Genomic DNA, 22,343 nt, shown 5'->3' with positions numbered 1-22,343 from the left:
CCTGTGAGGGGAACTCAGGGGGTGATATTCAAGTTTACTTAGAGCAGATCCACTGAAATTACTGAACATGACTAAGTTAAATTCATTAATTTCAGTAAGCCTTCTCTGAGTGAGTGTAGTCGATTACCACCTATGGAAACTATGGATCCAAGCCAATATCTTTTAAGTTTTCAGGTGTGGCGATGTCCCCTTCTTCCTGACCCTGACTCTGAATATTTTTCTGTAAGCATGCTAAAGGAAGGAATCATGCACGCACTTTGTTAGGACTTAAGCACACTTCTATGGTTGTCTAGGAGCAGTTTAGCTGTAGTTTACTGACATGAAACAGTAGAACAGTCTTCACACAAAGCGACACATATGTGCATCAGTCTTTGGTCACTGCTCCTAACATCCAAGCAGAAAAAAGAAGTTGGCACCAGAGAAATAAGAAGTGGTCATTTGATTTAGCATTCCACTGAAAAATCATACACTCACCCATGCCAGATTTGCCATCTGGATATGTGTAGACCTGTCCATTGTTCTTGATAATTGGGAGGTTTGAGGGTAAAGGTGCAACTTCCTCTTCACTCTCATCAGAGCTTGAGCTACTACTGGTATCCTCACTACAGCTATCATAACCATCAAACATCCCGAACGAATCACGTCTCTTCCTTTCAGATCTTGAAGAATGTTCAGTCTAAAAAGAAAAGCTAAAATGTTAAAACCTCTCAACAAAAGGAGCTGAAAGAGATATTTCAGCATTTTAAAAGGTTTCCACTGAGTGTGGAAGATCCATACTACATAATCTTAAGTTACACAGAGAAACAACACATGTAGACAGACAAAATGAAAAGCAATTTGCAAATGTTACATAGGTGCCATGGTATACAATAAACTAAAAATGAAATACTTTGCACTACACAAAGCAATATTCAGGATGAGCACCCAACTAAATTATGTTCAATAACCAAACACAAACATTTAATTTATTACCCTTATATATTCCATTGTAAAAATCACAGAGGAGCACTTATGTTGCTTTACATATAGGCAAATGTAAAGCAATGAGCTATACAAAAATTATGTTGGTTTGCTAGCTTCTCTATAGAATGCATCAGTACTGAAGTTACGGATTTCAAATATGCCACCAAAGTCCTCAAATAGCTTTTGCAGAATTCAAGGGTAAGTTTATCATGTGTTGGTATACCCAGCATTGTTCAGCAACAGTTCATCCACTTCTGGCTAAGCAGCAGGCAGCATACATTAGCTGAAGTAGGCTAGGCTGAGACCAGGTGATTGCCCCAAGGTCACCCAGTGAGCTTCTTGGCTGTGTGGAAATTTGAACCCGGGTCTCCCAGGTCCTAGTCCGACACTCTAACCACTACACCACACTTGATGCAACCCCACGTAACAACCCAGAGAAGGGAATTAAGCTCACTGACCTACCATTTTCTCTTCAGAAAACTGTGGAGCTTTTCTGTGGTATATTCTCATTTCACACCAGAACTAGAGAGAAAAGCCAGAGCCAGAGTGTATCATTGTTCTTCTTTGCAACTTCTAGGGTCCATTCTCCCCCCTTTTGTTAGCCACTAAGCACAACCCACCCCTCATCTGTTTCCGTCACATATTCTCAGTCTTTGAAGTAGACTATTCCCATAAAGTTAATGATTTGTCATAGAAACACTTCCATGGCAACTGACAGAGATAGAATAAAACAAGCATCACAAAAGTTAGATTTTATGTGAATGGCTGCTCTACCATGCGCAATCTCAGAATGCCATTACTAAGGAGATATCCCTTGCATAGTGCAGATCATGCTACACATTTTATTTGCTAAAACAAATGCCACTTCTGAAATTGTTGTAAAAATAAAATAATAATTTCATTTGTTATCCAAATATCAATAGCACCCCAATCCATAAATCAGACAATCCCATTCAATGGCAGGATGGACAAAGTAGTTCCTTATGATATACAGCAGGTATATAGTTGAACAGAAGTCATCAAATGCTACCTTCCAATACTGAGCAATTAGAAAGGAGCAGACCACTGAAAAATAGTGTCTTCCACCCATAACAGTTCCAGACCTATCAGCAGTATCTGAATGTCCAACATTTAGAGCAATACACTTTTCAAAGGCATTCCCAAGAAGAGGGCATTATAGTACTCCAAACGGGATGTACCTAAGGTGTGTGTCACTGTGGTCAAATCAGACATCTCAAGGAACAGGCACAGCTAGCACACTAGCTTTAACTGTGCAAATGTACTCCTGGTCACCAAAGAAACCTGAGTGATCATGATCAGGGCTGAGTCCAGGAGCATGCCCAAACAGCAAACCTGTGTCTTCAGAGGGAGTGCTACCCCACATAGCACAGTTGGAATCTCTGTTCCCTGTTATGCTTTCTGACTGACCAAGAGCATCTACGTCTTGCCTACCTGTAGATTACATTTCAATTTGCTCACCCTCATCCAGTCCATTACTGATCACAGACACCAGTAGAATCAAGACAGCTTCCTTGGATTTAGGTGGAAAGGAGAAAAAGAGCATACTAGTGACACCGAACTCTGAAACTCTGGATTACCTCTCCCAGTGGCATGAGGGACAAAACATAACATCGAGGGACTGCGCAAGCCAGCAGCCAAGGTGTCAAACAAGAGTCCCCCAGCACTAACTTCTGGGTTGGCCCCTCCAGGAAGGAATGGAACCACTGTAAAACAGGGCCTCCATGTCCTATCCCAGCAAGGCTACCATGGTCAATAGCTTTGAAGGCCACAAAGAGGTCAGGCAGAATCAACAGGGACACACTCCCCCTGTCCAGTTCCCATTGTTAAGTTATCCACCAAGGCAACCAAAGCTATCTCTGTCCCATAACTATTATACTGCTTATAACTATTAGACACAACCTGAGCATCATTAAGAGAAAAAGATAGTGTTTGCAACCTGCAAAGCATAGTCATGCAAACTTGAATTGCTCATACGTGCTACTGGGATGACAGAAGAGCCTGTGGAAATGTAATGACTGTATTACACATGAGTACTTAACATACACGTATTCACACAGCAACTTTCATAATTTGTAGGGTGAGGCAGGATAAGTAAATACAGTGTTCAACAGCAAAAGTCACAGTAAATTTTACATATTTGGACGTTCACAAAAATTAGAAACGTCCATCCATGTTACATACATAGTATGTTTTCTATTATAATTTCCGCTATAATTTTAAAGAAGTACTAGTATTTCTGTGATGATCACCCACTGAAATTTTATTCATCTTGGGTGGCAAGTTTGCATAGCAGCATGGTATTGAGAACTTAAAAGAGAGAGAGCTAGACACCACTATCCCAAGTGCAGTTAAGGCACCACAGAACTTGATTACCTTTGCAGCATAACTAATACAGTTACTTAAATATATGCTGCAATGATTGTCCACTTTTAAAAACTATTATGGCCACAGACTACAATTCTTTCTAGTTTAGCTTACAGCTTAAACATTTCAGGGATCTAACAAGTCCTGGCGAAGAAGAGCAAGATGCATATTGCCCCAGAATACTCATAGACTGATTGTTTTTCTCTGATTTTAAATGCTGTTATGCTGCTAGTGCTAGTTTTGAAAGGCAGGGAATGATTAATTAAAACACTGAAAATCAATGTTTAAATTGTACTCCGTGTGAACTACCCAGAGGACTTTGTCACTTGGGTTGCCAATAAATGTTCTAAATAAATAAATCCATCCTCATCCCAAGGCACTTGCAATCTGAAGAACAAGAAAGAGACAAGAGAAACTTAAGTTGTGTGACTGTGAAGATGCACAAAATGGTTTTGATATGAATCAGTTGTAGCAATAGCTCATCCATCCCTGTCAATAGCAACTTCAACATAATCATTTGCTGCAGTGCTAAACATTATGCTTATAATGTTGCACCAACATAGATACCTTCAAAATTGACCAAAAGTCTTCTGTAATGTCATGCAGACAAGCAGTTCCCAACCCCATCTCTAAACACCTCTTTTCTGCCTAGCTCATGTCAAACAACAGCTTCGTGCACTGACTTTAGGCAACATTTGTCAGTGACCTCAATTTTTACATAGCTACAACAACCAACTGACAAGTCAAAGTAATAACTCATTGCTGTCTTACAGCCATAGCTAATCATTACAGATTATAACAATGCAGCTGTAACCAGCATATGACCTGAAAGATGCCGCTTCCCTATATACAACAATCTATTAGTTCATGAAGCAGGGGGTGCTGGAGGCCTTCAAACTGTATGGGAATCAGAATTAGGCCACTCAATTGAAGATCACAAATGAGGTCTCTGGGCCATTCCCACTCCTCATAAAACAATCTCTGCCTGCTTACAGGAGGCCTCCACTGGCACTGGGTGACAGTCAGGCTGGCAAAATTTAATCCCTCCCTTTGCCCCTTATGTTGGAATGGTTATGGAAAACTTGGTTTTTTCATGTTTGGTGGGAACTTTTGCAATATTCTCCATTATATCCACAATTACAAGCCAACCTCTTTTTCCAAATCCTACCTTAGCCTTACTATCTTTGGACATAGACTTGGGCTCCACTATTCACTACAGAGAACTAGTAGGCTTCTTACTGACCGCAGCATGATTAATGATAGCTCAATAATAAAAGAACCAGACTGAAATAACTCTGAGCATTTGGGGAAATAATATCTGGGGTGCAGCAATGTTTGAGCGCCTCACCAGACACAAGAGGACAATTAAAGGCTTAATGAAAAGAGACACCTTCCAATAAATGTGGGCCCCTTTCTTTAGCTATGTTAATGACCAAAATCAAGACATTGTTATCCTAACGGCTCAATCTTTTCAGTGGAGAGATTACATTAAGTAATATGTTTGAACATTGAATGTGTAAGCTCATGTCTAAAGTCAATGGATAAAAAAAACACCATTAGATGCACTGCTGCATAAGTGTTTAATGGTTCTTGTATCTGTATAAAAAGTAAAGCCAATAAAAATTTGTTTTAAGAACTGAAGCAACAGAATAATAATTGGTCTGTATCCTACAAACCTATTGTTAGTGCAGCAGGTTGCATGATTGGCCCATAAGATTTAATGCACATGCTGTTGTGTGTTGTGGTACCAACAGTGATAGCAGAAGGTATGACCCAGTTGTCTTCCAGTATACACTAATCCATAAGTTTTCAGAACTTTTACCCTCAGTGAGCACTTTCCATAGCAACAGATCTGTCAAGGAACCAACAAACATTACAGAAGGCTTTGGGACTATTCTAGAATGCATAATTAGTTCACATAGGGGACCAGCTAGGTCTGTAAGATCCAAATGCTCTCTCATGTTAACTGACAACACAACATCGAGAACACAGTGTTCCCTCCAATAGCTATGCATTCAGAAGCTTTTGTAAGGCATTTGCTGATACTCTATTTAAGGAAGTAAAAGATTTGCAAGACAGACATGCTACCATGTTCTGGTATACAGACCATGCACAATGGGCAGAATAGAGAACAGTGGACAAATTAATGGGGCAGGAGACTGAAGCAAATGAGAATAGTCAGTATACATGCACATGAGTGTTTCCCTATTAAAGCCCAATCAAGTATTGTAGAAAGGCAAGACAAAGCCACACGTCATTTAAGACAGCCTTCCCAACCCAATGCTTTCCTGATGTTTTGGATTACAATCCCCATCAACCACAGTCAGCACGGCTAATAATCAGGGATAAAGGGATTTGTAGGCCAACATCTGGAGGATATCAGGCTGGGGAAGACTGCCTTAAGACAAAAAAGGTGTTTAGTCTAGATACATAATGGAAAGGAAAGTTAAGGAGGAAAGCGCTAAAAAGTTTGAGAATAAAGCTCTGCATCAGCAGTGTCCAAAGCAACACTGTCACAAATTTAAAACTTTTAAAAACTACTGTATCTCTTAACACACACATTAAAATAGGGCTCAATGTTTACTTATTATTGCTACTAAGTTAATATCCCACTTCCCTCCAATGAGCTCAAAGTGGCATAAATTGTACTCCCTCTCTCCATTTTATACTCACAATAACCTTGTGAGATAAGCTAGGCTAAGAGGCAATGACTGACCCAAAGTCACTCACTGAGCTTCATGGCCAAGAGGTGATTTGAACCCTGGTATCCCAGGTCTTACTCCAACACACCACACTGGTTTTATATACGTAACAGAATGTTCTGTATTTTAAGTTTAATTACAAATAAGCCACATTTAACAAAGGAAATGCAACTTTATGCTGATATCAGCATTTCAACGTCACAAATATAATGCATTAAAGTCAATGCATTTTAAATGAAAAAGTTACATCTTTCGTACTTTATCCAGTGAAACTTCTCATTGTCAGCATTCAGCATATCTTAATTTGGCAATTTCTCTTTAAAGTCTTCGTTATAGCATTAATCCTGAAAGCTTTCCCTGAGAAAGGTAAAACTGACTCATTTACTTTCTGCTCCAGGATATTTGTATGCAACAAAACGGGTTGCAGAATCCTTCAGATTAGTGTGAATGTCAGGGGAGGAAAAGTAGCAAGCAGATAGGAAACTAAAGAAATAGACTCGTCATGGCATTTCCTGGATTACTAGGTTTTCTCTTCTACACTACTGAACATTGGCAGACCTAAACATTTCCTCTATCTTCTCAAAGGCCACATTCAACCTTCTAAAAACAATCAAATGAAATGTTTGTTGAACACTGGTCCGCACATCCCCTTGCAAAGCATATACAGTGGTACCTTGGGTTACATATGCTTCAGGTTATATACGCTTCAGGTTACAGACTCCGCTAACCCAGAAATAGTACCTTGGGTTAAGAACTTTGCTTCAAGATGAGAACAGAAATCACACGGCAGCAGCGGGAGGCCCCATTAGCTAAAGTGGTGCTTCAGGTTAAGAACAGTTTCAGGTTAAGTACGGACCTCCGGAACGAATTAAGTACGTAGCCAGAGGTACCACTGTACAAAAGATGCTCAAGATGCTCAACGAGGCACAAAATCTCTTCGCTTTTTGATCATTAAACTACTAGGGCAACGCTGGAGCCGCAGTACTGGCCAAGGTACCAACACACACAAGAAAAGAGGTATCGAGTTCTCTGCACAGCACACACAGCACGCAAGGAACGGGCAGCCAAAGGAACGCGGAAGGGACTCTGGAAACCTCGAAGAGGCATCGATGAATGAAACACTCGCACTCCGGCAGAAGGCAGAAGTTTCTCTCAAGTCCCCGCCACTTTTGCACATGTTGCCGGGGAGTGGGGGAGTCAGAAAACACGGGTGGGTGGGTCGGGGCAGATGGAGAAGAGGCAGCTTATATGGTACAGTATTTCTCGCAGAACATCCCACCCTCCTCCCTGCCCAGAGTTGCCTTTCTCAGTCCGGCACTTCCCTCCCACACGGCACAGAATGCAACGCTGCTCCCCACACCATTTCTCGCGTGGGTCCCCCACCCCCTCAGGAAGGGAAGCCAAAGCAGCGTGACCCCCTGAAGCCTCTCAGGTCAGCCACCCCGCTCGGAAGCCGAAGCCTCTTGCCCTGCCCGGTGCTGGCCGCTGCCTCTGCCTCCCTCGACCCCCCCAGGGGGCTGCTCAGCGCTACTCACCAGGTCCTTTGTGTTTTCCATCAGGCCCTCATGGGCAAAGGATGCCGCTGCCGCCGCTCACCTCCTCCTCCTCCTCCCCCCCTCCCGCCCCCTCGGCTCAGCCCCCACCCCCCGGCCTCTCCCCCTCCCCTTTCCGAGGGGCAGAGCCAGGTTGGAGGAGGAGGAAAGTTCAGCCTCTCACTTTAAACGGGGGGGGAAGAGCGCAGAGTGTGTGAGAGAAAAAACATTCAACTCCAAGCCCCAGAATATCAACAACATTAGCATAACCGCACTGCGCACGCGTAGTACGGCCCCAGCCCACGGCGCGCTCCCATTGGCCCCCTCGCTGTTTGGATCGCCCTCGCTCGCCGTACGCGGCTGGGCGGCCTGAACTATGATGCGGAAGAGGGGGGGGGAGGAGAGGCGACGGGGAGCGAGGACGGTCGCAGCCGCGGCGTTAAAGCGGTCGCCGCGACCGGCTACAGATTTGATGGGATGCTTCTCTCCGTCTCAGTTTGCCTTCAACTGAGGAGACGTTAATCTTTTTTTTTAAAAAGGTGCTTTCACCTGCCCCCCCACTGTTTTACAAGTGATGGCACAGCCCGCCTAGAGAGCGGTTCTTATGAGGGGAAAAATGGGGGAAAGAGAGTGTGTGTGTGTTGGGGGGGAATACACTGAAACATTGAGGTCATGTGAAAAAGAGGCGGGGCCAAGGAGGTCACGTGGCAGTGCTTCTCACGGAGCGGGGGAAGGCAAAGACATAGAGAAAAAGACAAATGTTACGCAGATCGTTTTATTCCGGTCTCCATTTGCCTTGGGGTGGGGAGGGGTGAGGAGCTCGCGCCGAAAGCCCCCTCAGCCCGCGTATCTCTCTGATAATCTATCTGTTTGTTTACATCGCATGTTCATTCAGGCGGCGTCACGGCGCCTTCATTGAGTACTGTGGCTGGGAGGGCGGACGTGTTTGCGCCTGCGTGCCTCTCTATGGTAACTGAGCGGGTAGGGCATTTCCGGTTTCCGTGACGCGAACGTGCGGGCCTTTCCGCTTCCGGTTTGTGGTCCCGTGAAGGCAGAGGTGCCATGGAGGCGAGGGCTGAAGGCCGGCGAGGCGCGTCGAAGGGCAGAAAGCGGCCTCGGGTCGGAAAAGGGCCGCTTGAAAGAGGCGAGGAGCGAGGCGGCCACATGGCGGCTGCCGCGGAGGAGATCCGTCGGGCTCAGCACTTGGCTCTCGTGGCAGAGAAGCCCGCGGCGGAGCGTGGCCTGGAGGAGCTGCTGTTTGGGGACGTGGAGGAAGGAGACGACGACCTGCAGCGTCTGCAAGGCCCGCTGGCGAAGGTATTAGGCGGGAAGCCTGTTTTGGTGTCCCCTCCCCCCCCCCCGACTGGATAGCAATAATCAGCCTCACGGTATCTAGTGGATAATGGTTCTTTCCACCAGCTTTCTCTTCTTTCTATGAGCCCCACATCTCTGCCCGAGCTGCTGGCAGCGTGATAAGCTTGAATTGCACGAGTGGATGTTTATGGACACGCAGATACAGTGATGCGGATGTTTCACCAGTACATATTACGGAATTTCTGCCTGTCTTACACACCTGGAGCATTGGTCCACAAAAACTGGTGCCGGCCCTGCCGGTTCAGTAGCAAATGTTCAGAAGAGAGGGGTGCAGCTGTAGTTATGATAGCACAGCAGAGAAAAGGGGCACTCTTTTGTGCTGTTTTTTAAAAATAAATTTATTGTGGCTTCAGTCAAACAGTTGAGGTTGTAAAGTTGCTAATGGTTGTCCCTTTGTAGGTGGCTGTGTGAATGCCTTATCTAGAGGTCACAATCTTCTGTCTCGTCCACTTTGAAAGTATTCCAGGAGGTGGTAAATTAAGTCTGAATACCCACTGTAACGTTCAAGCAAATTAGTTATTCACCCCCTAAAAAAATTCCTAACTTTTTCAGTTCACGTAAATATTTGCAAATTCACCATAGTATCCAGATGTGGGGTACTGTCCTGTCATGGCAGCAAACAGTGCAAGTATGCCTTCTGAACTCTGAAAGCTATTATATGGGTGCTGTAGAACAGCACAATGTCTGAAATGCCTCAGGATTCATGTGGCAGTACAGCTGAGACTGGGCTTGTCGGTTATCTCTGTTTCAGGCTCCTGACAAGTGGTCTGAGAATAAACAATGATAAGTTTTTAAGGAATTTTTAAAGATTCATGGGTGGCAATCTGTAACATGTTTTTAAATTCTAAGATTAAAGAAAATATTCTTTCTTTTTTTAAGGTTGGTGATGTGCTCAGTGGGAATCTCCTTGAAGGAGAATCTGATGGCTCAGAAGTGGATAATGAAACGGAAGACAACTTTCTTCCATCTGAAAAACCAGCATGGGTGGATGAAGATGATGAAGTTGAGGAAATGTAAGCAGCACTCATAGGCTATGTTTGCATTTCACAGTAATCCATGGTTAGTGGTTTACTTTGATGTGTAATGCACCTATTGTAAATTGACTCGTGAATCAAGTGTGGTGAAGCAAAGCTGTAGTTGTAAGCAAGTTGGATTGAACTCTGTGGGGCTTGTCTTCAACCTAACATATGTAGGTTTGGGGTGTAAGCATCTTACATACTGTGAGTGCGAGGTCAAGAGTTGCACCAGCGGATGTACTGTGACTTACCTTTTCCCTCTTCCCCCTGCAATCTGTCAATCCTCCAGAGCAGATTTTGGGTGGCTGCAGGTTGAAGGAAAGTCACATTTGCACAAGTGGAAGTCCATTGCATCAGTGCACAATTGGATACCACCCATCATCTTAACCATTCATTCTGAGTGAAGAGGTTAATGTGTGTGCTTTCTGCAAGTCTTTACAAAATATTGCCAGGCTGTCCACTTTTTAAGAGCTTTGGAAATTCTAGAACTTCATAGCTGATTATAAAATAAACTTTTTTTCCATTTCTTCCCCATGCTAATCCTGTAAAGTAGGTTAGGAAGAGGAAGTATTTTATTTATGGTCACTCAGTGAATTTCATGGCTGAGTGATGATTTGAACCTTTATCTCCCAATCTTACTTTGGCACTCTTAACCACTCCATCACATTGACTCTACTATGTAATCTTACTATGTAACATGAACTACATGCCACTGTTTCAAAATATAAGCTATTCACTTGCTTTAATTTGTAAAGTGATCATCTTGATAAAATTAATATTTTTACAGAACTATACAAATTTAGTATGTGACTTTTTTCTCCTAGAATTGACATGACCCATCGATATCGAAAAAACATGATGAAAAGTGATGCAGAAAAGAAGCTTACAAAGGAAAAACTTCAAAGAAGACTTCAAGAACAGTGAGTGTTAATGGTAACATGGACAAGAGACAACCATCTTAAGAAAAAATAATTTTTGATTATTTATTTGAATTGGCATCATAAAATGTTAGCATATAACCTCATTTTTGAAGAGGCCTTCCAATATGTGTTTTCTCAAAACAGACAATTTGTAAATTAATCTGAATTTTTGAAGATGTCTATATTTATTTCCATACATACTAAAATGCAAAAAAAAAAATCAATTTTCTTTATGCAGCTATGAAGTTTTACTGCTTAATATTGAGAAAAGGGGAAATGGCAAGGATGATTCAAATTGAACTTAAAAAGAAAGGGCAAAAATGGCTGGGGTGCTTGGACACTTCAAAAGCATTTCCCTATTTATTGTCATAATGAGAGACTTACTTGCGAGAGGTGGGGAGGGTTGAGGAAAATGTTTTTCTACCTTCACAATCCATCCTTTAAACAGCTTGCATCTGCTCTTGCATCACAAGGGGTGTGTGGGTGTGTGAGAGAGAGATACTATAAGGCTGTCTGTCCTGAGTTTCTTGCCCTGCATCCCTCTCTTCATCAGATATTTAATGCTCATCATTCTTTCACCCATCTTTCAAAATTGTCTGGCATATTTACTTAAAATTTCTGATAGTTTTTTTTTACTTACCTCAGTGAATAAGGTTGTGTCTTAAGTAACAGTTTTGGGTGAAGTACAGACTTGTCTTCCTTAGATTTCAGAGCGCAATGGGAGCAACCCCTTCCTGGGCACAGAGGGACAGGAAGAAGAAAGTAAGAAAATCCAGAGATGAAGGTAAATGTGGGACTTTCTACAGCATGAACCAAAGTCAACAAAGTAATTAAGATGCAATCCTCTGCACATGTTCTGCAGAGAAAGTTTTTGGGACTTCTGATTAAGGAAGTCTCGCAGGGACTAATGTAGGAAGAACATCATGGCAAGGGAGAGACCAACTTGGCCTCATCAATTGGCTGTAGAAGGAGCAGCTACAGGGAGCTGGCTTCTCCTCAAGTGTATGTGGGTGTTTGTTCCCAGTTTCCTGGGTTGCACATCCCATTCCTTAACTCTTATTTTCTTTAACTGCTTATTTTGCATCTGACTCCAGTTCTTATCCTTGAGAATTTTAAGCAGTTCTTATTTTGCACTTGTCTTCAATTTGGTTGCCTTCAAGGTTCAAGTAAAAAACAAAGTAGATCACACAACCCTGAAGGCTGCCTACCCCGTTTTAGATTGTTTACCTGAGGACGCAGACTGTCTTAATACTGACCGTTGCAAGCTGCTCTAAGAGACTAGGAGCAGGGTTTATGACACACTACCTGACTGTATACTGAATAAGTTCTGACTTCTTTTCAGATATTGCATTTAGCTTATGTTGCCACTTTTCATATGGCTGCACAGATAAAACAATACAATGTTTGAAATAATTTCTTTTTAAGATGACAGCGAAGATGAAGGGGATGAACTAATGCACAAGACAGGCAATTTCGTGACAGTGTCAGACTCCTTGCCAAGAGGCTTTTTACAGGTAAAACAATCTTTCATTTTCATGCACACAATGTGTTTGTGATTAGAATTCATAGGCTTTGAAGCTTTAAAAAAAATGAGAAAAACAACAGGTTTCAAGAGACCCTTCATGCAACACATTGAAAGCATTTTCATGTTTTGAATATTTAGTTGGCAAAGTTTTAAGTATGATGAAATAGTTATGTAGAGCTTCAACAGTAAAATAAAAAAATCATTGGGAATTTTCTCCTCTCCTGCAAGCCTGCTGTTAACCCTCAAAATCTGCTTCAGGTGGTTGGAGGACCATCTGGAACAGATTTTTGGGAAGTGTGAGAAGAGGAAGTTCCAGGTGTGAGCAGAACACCACTTGCACAGAGTTGAATACAACTTGATTTTATAAAAATTGGGATCGCTAATGCATCTCTAAACTAGGAAATGGAAAACTGCCTAGAACACTGAATGTATGTTAGGACAGAATTGGTAGCAAATTTGCTGAAATATATTTCAGTAGTGCAGACATAGGGTTGTGTCCAAAGCTGCTGTTTAACTTGGGCAGAAGATTTCTGTTTGCACACTTGAACCTTCTTCCCTGTCTTGAAGCCTCTCACCCACCCTCAAAATCTGCTCCAGACGGTTGAAGGACCCTGTGGAGCAGTTTTTGTGGGGGTATTCAGGGAGGAGCAGAAGGGGAGGTCTTATTTGGGTAGCTTGGTGCTGCTTGTGCAGTGTTGGATACTGTCATGAGTGCGTAGATTTTTCTTTTCTATACGTACTTAGTGGTTATGCAGCTTCATAACAACCACACATGTTCCTGTTCTGCATTTTAGATGAAAAACTGCAAGTTTGCTAATAGTGAACGTCTGTCAGATGCAAAACTGACAACCGTGCAGTTCCATCCTTCTGCTCAAGTTATTATGACTGCTGGGCTTGATCGGTCTGTTTCACTGTTCCAGGTGAGGAATAATTACCTTATATATAATGCAATTGTTTCTGTTCTATGTTCTTGTATACTATTTTATAGGAACTGATTGGCTGAGACATACTTTAGACACCTATGTGGTGGTTGGGTGGGTGGGGGTTTAAATTTGCATATTAATACCAAACTTTAAGGACTGGAAACAGTCAAAAGTGCATGGAAGCAAGTGGGTCATCCCTATTGTTTGCATAGAAGCAGAAGGAGTTCCTTGTTATGGTGGAGCTCCATATGATGCAGTAGCAGGCAAAAGCAGCCCAATGTTTCTGTGGGACTCTGGGTTGCCGTCAAATCAAGGAATTTGAATTCAAGACAAACTGGCATTCGCTAGTCATTACATTTGTATTTTAGAAATCCTCTTAAATATTGCCCATTCTGAGGTGAAAAATGAATGCATCTTTTTCTCTTTAAAGGTGGATGGCATCGCTAATCCAAAGATACAGAGCATTCATCTGGAAAGCTTTCCAGTGTACAAGGCACGTTTTAGTGCAGATGGAGAGCAAGTTATTGCAACTAGCATACACAACAAGCGGTTCTATATATACGACATGATGGCTGGAAAAATTATTCCTATAACCCATATCAGAGGTGAGGTTTCACTGCTTGCTTATATTTTTGTACACACTGAATTTTAAGTAGATTCGAATAATGCTCAAATATAATTTTATTTTTTCTGAATTAGACATGTCTTTGGAACAATGGCATCTATAAGAAAAAGAATAAACATTCAAGGAAATAACGTTCTATTATTCTTTATAAATAAGCACCCAGATTAAACCATAATTTATAAGCTTTGGCAATTAGCTCCTATATATATGTGCTGGAACTATATAACACATATTGTTTTTTTGAACTTAAGGTTTAGAGGAGAAGTTTATCAAAAATTTTGAAGTATCACCAGATGGAAGATTCCTGCTCCTTAATGGAACATCAGGCTATCTGCATTTGTTGACAATGAAGGTAAAATCTGCATTTGTTTCCGAAAATGAGCATTTTAAGTTGAAACAGCAACACAATTCTACCAGCAGAGAAGTTGTATCAGCTAGAGTTCATACTAAAAATGCATTTTAATACTAATATGGCAAATACGAACCACATAGCATTTTGTAGTCTTATGCTTCATGCAAAACTTCTGTGCTGCTCAACAGTAGCCATTTCAGCAGACAAGTCACAGGGATGGTGTGGATTTCTTGACTTTGATTTTGTTAAATCCAAATAGTGGTGGCAAATAGTTAAGTGGTTGATTATCTTTAGAGTTTTGTGTTGTAAGTGTCTCTTATTAAACAAGTCATCTGAATACTGTAAATGAGTAAGTCACTGGTGTGGTAGAGACTATAGAAGGAAAAAGATAAACCAAAGGAAGAAAGCCATAAATAACAGGAGGGAAATAACCCAACAGAGCACCATATTAGGGAACACAGTGGTGTACTAAGAAATATATATATGAAAACACATTTGTGTGCACCCTACAAGTTTTCTTCCCCTCCTTTTTATGATGACTGTGGAAGGGCACATTCCTTTCATGAGACCAGACTCTTTCACTTTATGATATTGTGACTACTTGTGTTGATCAGCAATTGCATTTCTATTTTAGACGAAAGAGCTTATTGGGAGCATGAAAATAAATGGGAAGTCTTTGGAATCATCTTTCTCTCCAGATAGCAGCAAAATCTACACACATTCTGGTAAGTCAGATAAGATGTGGCATCACTGTATGAAGGTGTGCAATTTTTAGTGAAAGGAGAACTTTGTATAGCCTCTGTTGCAGCTGTTACAGTAGTAATCGTCACAGGCTCATTTTCTGATTAGAAAGCACTCATAGCAAGATGCCTTAAGTTGAAACTGGAATTTGTGACCCGATACAACCTCCCCATAAACCATGAAACAGTTGTGCCTTTTACTACTTAATAGAAACTCACTATATAATAGTTATATATTATATATGGTTGTGCTCTTTTATCTCTGGTCGGGGACAGAGGGTGGCACTAGGGAGGGAAATGTCATCGCGCCACTCCTTGGTGTGTGGAGTGCCGCAGGGCGCAATTCTCTCCCCGATGCTTTTTAACATCTTTATGCGCCCCCTTGCCCAGATTATCCGGAGCTTTGGGCTGGGCTGTCACCAATATGCTGATGACACTCAGCTCTATCTGCTGATGGATGGCCACACCGACTCGCCCCCGAACACACTGACCATATGCTTGGAAGCTGTGGCTGGATGGTTTTGTGGGAGCCGATTGAAACTAAATCCTTCGAAGACAGAGGTCCTATGGCTGGGTCGGGATGGCATGGGGATGAGGGACCAACTCCCTTCTCTTGCGGGGGCCCAATTAGTGCCATTGCCTTCCGTTAAGAGTTTGGGTGTAATCCTTGACGCCTCCCTTTCCATGGAGGCGCAGGTTACAGCAACAGCCAAGGCGACATTTTTCCACCTTCGCCGCATCAAGCAGTTGGTCCCTTACCTTTCCCGCCCTGACTTGGCCACAGTGATCCATGCGACGGTCATCTCCAGGCTTGACTACTGTAATTCGCTCTATGCGGGGCTTCCCTTGAAGCTGTCCCAGAAACTCCAGCGGGTACAGAATGCTGCAGCGAGGCTCCTCACGGGGTCTCTGCCATGGGAGCATATTCACCCAGTGCTTTTCAAGCTGCACTGGCTCCCGGTGGAGTACAGGGTCAGATTTAAGGTGCTGCTTTTGACCTTTAAAGCCCTTCACGGCCTAGGACCCTCGTACCTACGGGACCGCCTCTCCCGGTATACCCCACGGAGAGCCTCAAGGTCCATAAATAGCAACACCTTAGTGGTCCCGGGCCCTAAGGAAGTTAGATTGGCTTCAACCAGAGCCAGGGCCTTTTCAACTCTGGCTCTGGCCTGGTGAAACGCTCTGCCTCATGAGACCAGGGCCCTGCAGGATCTGATTTCTTTCCGCAGGGCCTGTAAGACAGAGTTGTTCCGCCTGGCCTTTGGCTTGGAGCCAATTTGATTCCCTCCCCCCCCCTCTCTCTTTTTCTTTCTTTTCCTTCTCCTCCTGCGATGAGGCTACATTTTAATATTTTAATGTTCCATTATTTTAATATTGTATTTTATTTTTGTTTTTAAGTTGTAACCATTCTTCTTGTTTTTATTATTGTTTGTAAGCCGCTCTGAGCCCGGCCTTGGCTGGGGAGGGCGGGGTATAAATAAAAAATATTATTATTATTATTATTATTATCTCTGAGTAGTGTATGGAGTTATTCCTTGCTGTGCTCTTCAGTTGTTCATAGTTTAGCAGAGCCCCCCCCCCCTTTAAATCCAGCATTTTGATGTCATATATTACTTCCTCTAAAAAATTTCCCTATTTGTCTCTCTGTCTGTCAGTTCAGGGTGAAGTTTTCGTATGGGATGTAAAAAGCAGACGATGCCTAAACAGATTTTCTGACGAAGGTTGTATGTGTGGTACATCAATTGCAGTCTCCAAAAACAACCAGTATGTGGCATGTGGGTAAGTGGAAGCAGAGCCAATATTTTAAGATAATTTATTTCTTGGATCATACCGGAAGGTTCTCTACTTCGAAGACACTGGAGTTATCAGATAATTATGCGTTTAGACATGCGTTACTAATGTTGCAGCTCTCAGCATATTAAATCCACTTGATTTCAGTGGGACTTACTTTTGAGTAAACATTCTTAGTAATGTGCTATAAGAGGCCAAATTCAGAGGAGGGCAAAATCGACAAATAATTTAGTGGTGTATCTTTATATATGGTAACAAAATAACTTGCCAGTATGACAGGTAAACACATTGCAAATGCTTTTTAGATCAAGTTCCAGGCTTTATCAAAGTAGTCTTCAGAAATATCTTATTTTTAGTCCGTGGTTGATACATAGAGAGCTCCCATGACTTGGAAGACTTGACTGAGTAAATATTCAGCAGCTTTTTGCCCTTAAATTCTGTAGAGCTGCCATATTGCTTGCCTTGATTTAAAAATGGCTGTGGCTAATTGCTCTCCCTAAGATACAGGTGAGCTTCTTGCAGCATATGTAGGAGTCATTCTGCACTAACTGCAGCTTCCAGAGCAAGCAGAAGGAAAGCCCCACATAGAGTGCATTGGAGTAATCTACTTGAAATCACTTCATGCATGGACTACTGTGGCATGGCTTTCCCAGTCTAGGAATGGCTGTAGCTGTCAAACCTCTTTCTGTAGATGGAGCCTCCCTTCTACAAACTTACCGTAAGCATAAACGTAGTAAAAAAATGCACTCTTTTTACTTACATGAATAAGATTTTACTATAGTTACGCATTAACATTTCCTCAGTATAGCTGATAGGAAATGACGCTTGGTACTTCTGGAGAAATATAGGATCATGAATATAAATTGCTGAGTTAATTTAATTATGGTTTAAGCATTTTATAAACCACAAACTCTTTTTTTCTAGTTCTAGTTCTGGAGTTGTGAATGTGTATGCTCAGGATGACTGTCTCAGAGAAACTAGTCCTAAGCCTCTTAAAGCTATAATGAACTTGGTCACACCTGCAACATCGTTATCCTTCAGTCCCACCACTGAAATATTGGCAATTGCTTCTAATAAAGTAGATGAGGCGGTAAAGCTGGTAAGAATTTCTCCTAAGTTTAATTCAATGGCTAAGTATTAATTCGATTCAATTTAAGCTGGAGTTTTCCTGCTTGTTCTTTTCAGCTCCTAAGGTCCTCCTCAGCATCCCAGCCTTGGATTCCCATGCCTACAGAGATCCCCTGTTCATCTCCCCTTGCCTTAATTCAGCAAAACAAACAAAAAACAGTTCGTCTTATAACACTTATAACTAGGTCGCTTACTGGAGGATTTTTCTCCTGCTCGTGATTATCATTTTCCTTTACAGAAGTTTTGTTATTTGTCAACATTCTGTTGCTGACCTCTTCACCTTGAGCGCTTTGCATGTCTGAACATTCTGTGACATCCTAGTTGCTCAAGTAATTGCAAGCTGCAAGCATTTTCACATACATAGAACAGACACACACGTTGCATGGTTCTTGGATAGTGAGAATGTATTGAGTTTGAATAAGTCTTCTGGGAAATTACCAAAAATATGACAACAACAGAAAGACAGAAATGCCTATACTTTATGGTTTGAGGCAAACATTTCTCACTTTAGGAGCTTTATATGGGGAAACCTTTTCCTTTTCACCAGGTGCACACAGTCTGCCAATTTCTGTTTTGGAACAGGGGAAAATGAGATAACCCCAAAACATCCATTTTATCATATTAAAGCAGCTTTTCACATTGCTACCATTTAGGCGAAAAGTGGGATTTAGCTCCAGAAAAACCTAGATGTTACACAGCTGGTGGAAACGTCATGTGGTTCATATCCTGCAAGTGCAGGAACAGGCAGCCCGCAAGAGAAATTTTGAGATAGTGAGTTTTAGAAGAAGTGTGCATGCACATGAAAGCTCATACCAAGAACTGACTTAGTTGGTCTTTAAGGTGCTACTGGAAGGAATTTTTTTGTTTTGAGTTTTAATTGTAACTGTATATGCAAAATCTGTAGTTAGAAAGATCCTGGACAGAGAAGTTTCTTTTTTATAATCAATTTTTATTTACTTTCCATAAAGCCAAACTAATCTAGAGAAGAAAAGTAGGGAAAAAGGAAAAGAAAGAAGAAGTGAAAGAGAATAAAAGACCAATATCTAAACCTTTATTCCACACAGAAGAGTGAACCCTCCCAGCAATCCCCCTCTTCCTCCAGCCTCCCATCCTGGGAGATCCTCTGTACCAAAATTCAGGGAATTTCTAAAGTAGCTTGTAAATGGACAGATGCAGGGGAAAGAGTTAGAAAATCCTGCTAGTTCTGCACAAGCCTTTGCTTAAGATAAAGCTGTTGGGTTCAGAGTTATTGTCTTGAGAGTAACTGTAGAAATTAATGTTTGAATGTTTTTTATTTTCATGTTAGCCGCTCTGAGCCTGGTTTTGGCCGGGGAGGGTGGGGTATAAAAAATATTATTATTATTATTATTATTATTATTATTATTATTAATACCATGTATGACAATGAAGTATGCTTTCACTTACCCCGCCCCTCAGTTTCATTACCTTGCTCCACTCTCCTTCGCAGGTGCACATTCCTTCATTTACTGTATTCCCAAATTTCCCGGTGTTCAAAAGAAAGTTAATATACTTGGCTAACTCCATGGACTTCTCACCCAGAAGTGGATATTTTTCCATAGCAAATAACAAAGGCAAAGCTTTATTGTATAGGTATGTATTAAATCATGCTACTGCAATTACGGTGATATTTACCTCTTAGATTTCTTCAGATTTGTGTTATATTATTGACTGTGGGCAGTATTAATGTTAGTCATACTCGGAGTAACTAGTCTTAGTATAGCTTAGATGGATATTGCCTTTGATACCTAATAATAATAAAACAGGCTTTTATAATTTAACTGACCTAGGCACAATTTGAATTTTCTTGCACATTCTTATTTCCCTTGTCTCTTTTAAAAACATACTTTGCTACTTGTTAGATGAAAACATTGCCATAAAATATTAGAACCACTGTGGTATAATTTAGAAAGCTAAAGCAGGGTGCTTTGTGGTCTTGTAGTTGGGAATATCTCAAACTATTGCATATTAACTCTGTTTTAACTTTGCAGGTTGAAACACTACTCAGATTTCTAAACTGATGACTTTAGACTGAGGTAATTATCAACTGAAGTAGAAATGCTACTGGAGAATTGCGGGCAATATAGTTTAAATTTCCTTGTTACAATTTCAGAGTCAGAAAGAAATTCAGTTCATTGCAGTTTTGTATTGAATTTTAATGGTTAGTGAAGTGTGTGCACTTATTTGGAATAAAGCACACTGAACTAAGTGGGCTTTCCTTTTGAGAATGTATGCACTGAATTATGCTACACAACAGCACATGCATTTGTAGTACAAGTATTTGTAGTCTGCCCTTCCTGCAAGGGTCCCAGCGTAGCAATCGATAACACTGAAATCACAGTTACAGATAGGTAGCCGTGTTGGTCTGCCATAGTCAAAACAAAATAAAAAAATTCCTTCCAGTAGCACCTTAAAGACCAACTAAGTTAGTTCTTGGTATGAGCTTTCGTGTGCATGCACACTTCTTCAGATTTTGACTGAAATCACAGTTTACTATTAACAATAAAAATTAAAACAAATGTAAATCTTACTTGGTTTCACTGGACATTTAGTCCAGTGTTAGGTAAAGGGACCCCTGACCGTTAGGTCCAGTCACGGACGACTCTGGGGTTGCGGGTCTTATCTCACTTTACTGGCGAAGGGAGCTGGCATACAGCTTCTGGGTCATATTGCCAGCATGACCAAGCCGCTTCTGGTGAACCAGAGCAACGCACGGAAACATTGTTTACCTTCCTGCCAGAGCGGTACCTATTTATCTACTTGCACTTGACATGCTTTCAAACTGCTAGGTTGGCAGGAGCAGGGACCAAGCAATGGGAGCTCACCCCATCACGGGGATTCGAACCACTGACCTTCTGATCGGCAAGCCCCAGGCTCAGTGGTTTAACTCACAGCTCCATAGTCTAGTGCTATTCATTGCTTAAATCTTTGCTAATATAACTGTTCATATTCTTATACATTAATTGGCTTTTTGGAGGATGCAGCCTTTTTCTTGAACATTTGCTGACTTGCTCTTCATTCTCTTCTCTCTACAGATGGTGTACCCTGTGACTTTAAGAAAGTGGATTAACTTTTCTTCATTGCCTTGATGTATTTACATGTATGTGCATTTGTAGCAATACATAGCTTTTTGAATAACTTGGCAGAAACTCTTCTCTAATATTTCTCCATAACATCACCAGTGTTATTTAAGAGAACATATTGCATGAAAGTAGGGGCTAATCCACACATGCAGAGAAATTATGTAGGACAGCCTTACAGGATGCACTAAAACTGAACATTCAAACATGTAATCCACCCAGCCTCAATAGTCTGAAGCACTTGGTTTTTGATGAAATGTACCTAAATGGGTGGGTTACATGTTTGAATGGTGGGAAGAAGGTAAATACCATTTCACAGTGCATGCTTATGGAAGTGCTGCTGGAGCTGCTAAGTTGGACGTCTTCATGGGGAATAGGTCTAGTAGTGCCTGTTACATATGGTAACTAAGAGGGACTTCTGTCTTTAGAAGTAGCATACCTCTGAGTACTAGAATCCTACATTTTTGACTACTTTCTCTCCTTCATGGGTTACATAACCTTGAGTTTAATCAGAGCTGTGGGAATATTTTGCACCAAGTGGGCATTGGAAGGCATCTAGTTTCAAGCTCAATAACAGTAGTGTAATACTGACCCCAAGTGGTCACTGGTGGATACTTAATTTCTTATCGTTTGCTTTCATTTTAAAGCATTCGAAAGACAAACCAGCACTTTAAAAACACTGTATATCAAATAGTATATTTGGTCACTTTGCCCCCATCATTTGACTTTCCCAAACCAATCGCTATGGAAGTCAGACAATGCAAAATATGTTCATAATTCTCCCACACTGCCCTACATACCACACCTTAACTGAAAGACACAGTCCTAGTGATTTCAAATAGTGATTCTTGGATAAAACAATTTATTGCAGTATTTTTATCTTGACAACAACCTTTCATAATATGGGTTAACTATGAAATGTTTTTTGGGGGAATCCTCCTTTAGATACTCATGCCTCAGATCAGGTGGCGCTGTGGGTTAAAGCCTCAGCGCCTAGGGCTTGCCGATCGAATGGTCGGCGGTTCGAATCCCTGCGGCGGGGTGCGCTCCCGCTGTTCGGTCCCAGCGCCTGCCAACCTAGCAGTTCGAAAGCACCTCCGGGTGCAAGTAGATAAATAGGAACCGCTTACCAGCGGGAAGGTAAACGGCGTTTCCGTGTGCGGCTCTGGCTCTGGCTCTGGCTCTGGCCAGAGCAGCGATGTCACGCTGGCCACATGACCCGGAAGTGTCTCCGGACAGCGCTGGCCCCTGGCCTCTTAAGTGAGATGG

The 22,343-nt window shown here is 41.8% G+C and overlaps 2 protein-coding genes across 12 annotated transcripts in view; one reads left to right on the top strand and one right to left on the bottom strand.

Annotated features, from left to right (window-relative positions):
* The window catches only part of MBTD1 (mbt domain containing 1), a 125,988-nt gene that overhangs the window by 42,199 nt on the left and 61,446 nt on the right, over positions 1 to 22,343 (bottom strand). For 4 of the 11 annotated variants that reach the window (XM_079967395.1, XM_079967398.1, XM_079967401.1 and 1 more), the window contains exons 1-3: positions 7,586 to 7,654; positions 1,426 to 1,485; positions 475 to 676 (exon numbers count right to left, since the gene is read on the bottom strand). In XM_079967395.1, coding sequence (XP_079823521.1) covers positions 475 to 676; positions 1,426 to 1,485; positions 7,586 to 7,606 — 283 coding nt within the window. In that variant the 5' untranslated portion in view covers positions 7,607 to 7,654. Of the gene's footprint in view, positions 1 to 474; positions 677 to 1,421; positions 1,486 to 7,585; positions 7,680 to 22,343 lie in introns of those variants that run through there. The other 7 variants (XM_079967404.1, XM_079967405.1, XM_079967397.1 and 4 more) reach the window with 4 other exon arrangements.
* UTP18 (UTP18 small subunit processome component) lies at positions 8,258 to 21,132 on the top strand. The gene is made up of 14 exons (XM_079967420.1): positions 8,258 to 8,899; positions 9,836 to 9,969; positions 10,797 to 10,892; positions 11,597 to 11,676; positions 12,318 to 12,406; positions 13,212 to 13,337; positions 13,771 to 13,945; positions 14,217 to 14,317; positions 14,952 to 15,042; positions 16,713 to 16,836; positions 17,773 to 17,947; positions 19,445 to 19,587; positions 19,986 to 20,030; positions 21,030 to 21,132. Exons 1-13 carry the CDS (start codon positions 8,645 to 8,647, stop codon positions 20,008 to 20,010), a joined length of 1,614 nt encoding a protein of 537 aa, XP_079823546.1. The 5' UTR covers positions 8,258 to 8,644; the 3' UTR covers positions 20,011 to 20,030; positions 21,030 to 21,132.

This window comes from Podarcis cretensis (assembly GCF_951804945.1).
Source record: "Podarcis cretensis genome assembly, chromosome: 2".
NCBI classification, from domain to species: Eukaryota; Metazoa; Chordata; class Lepidosauria; order Squamata; family Lacertidae; genus Podarcis; species Podarcis cretensis.
This window is presented reverse-complemented; position numbering and strand designations above follow the sequence as displayed.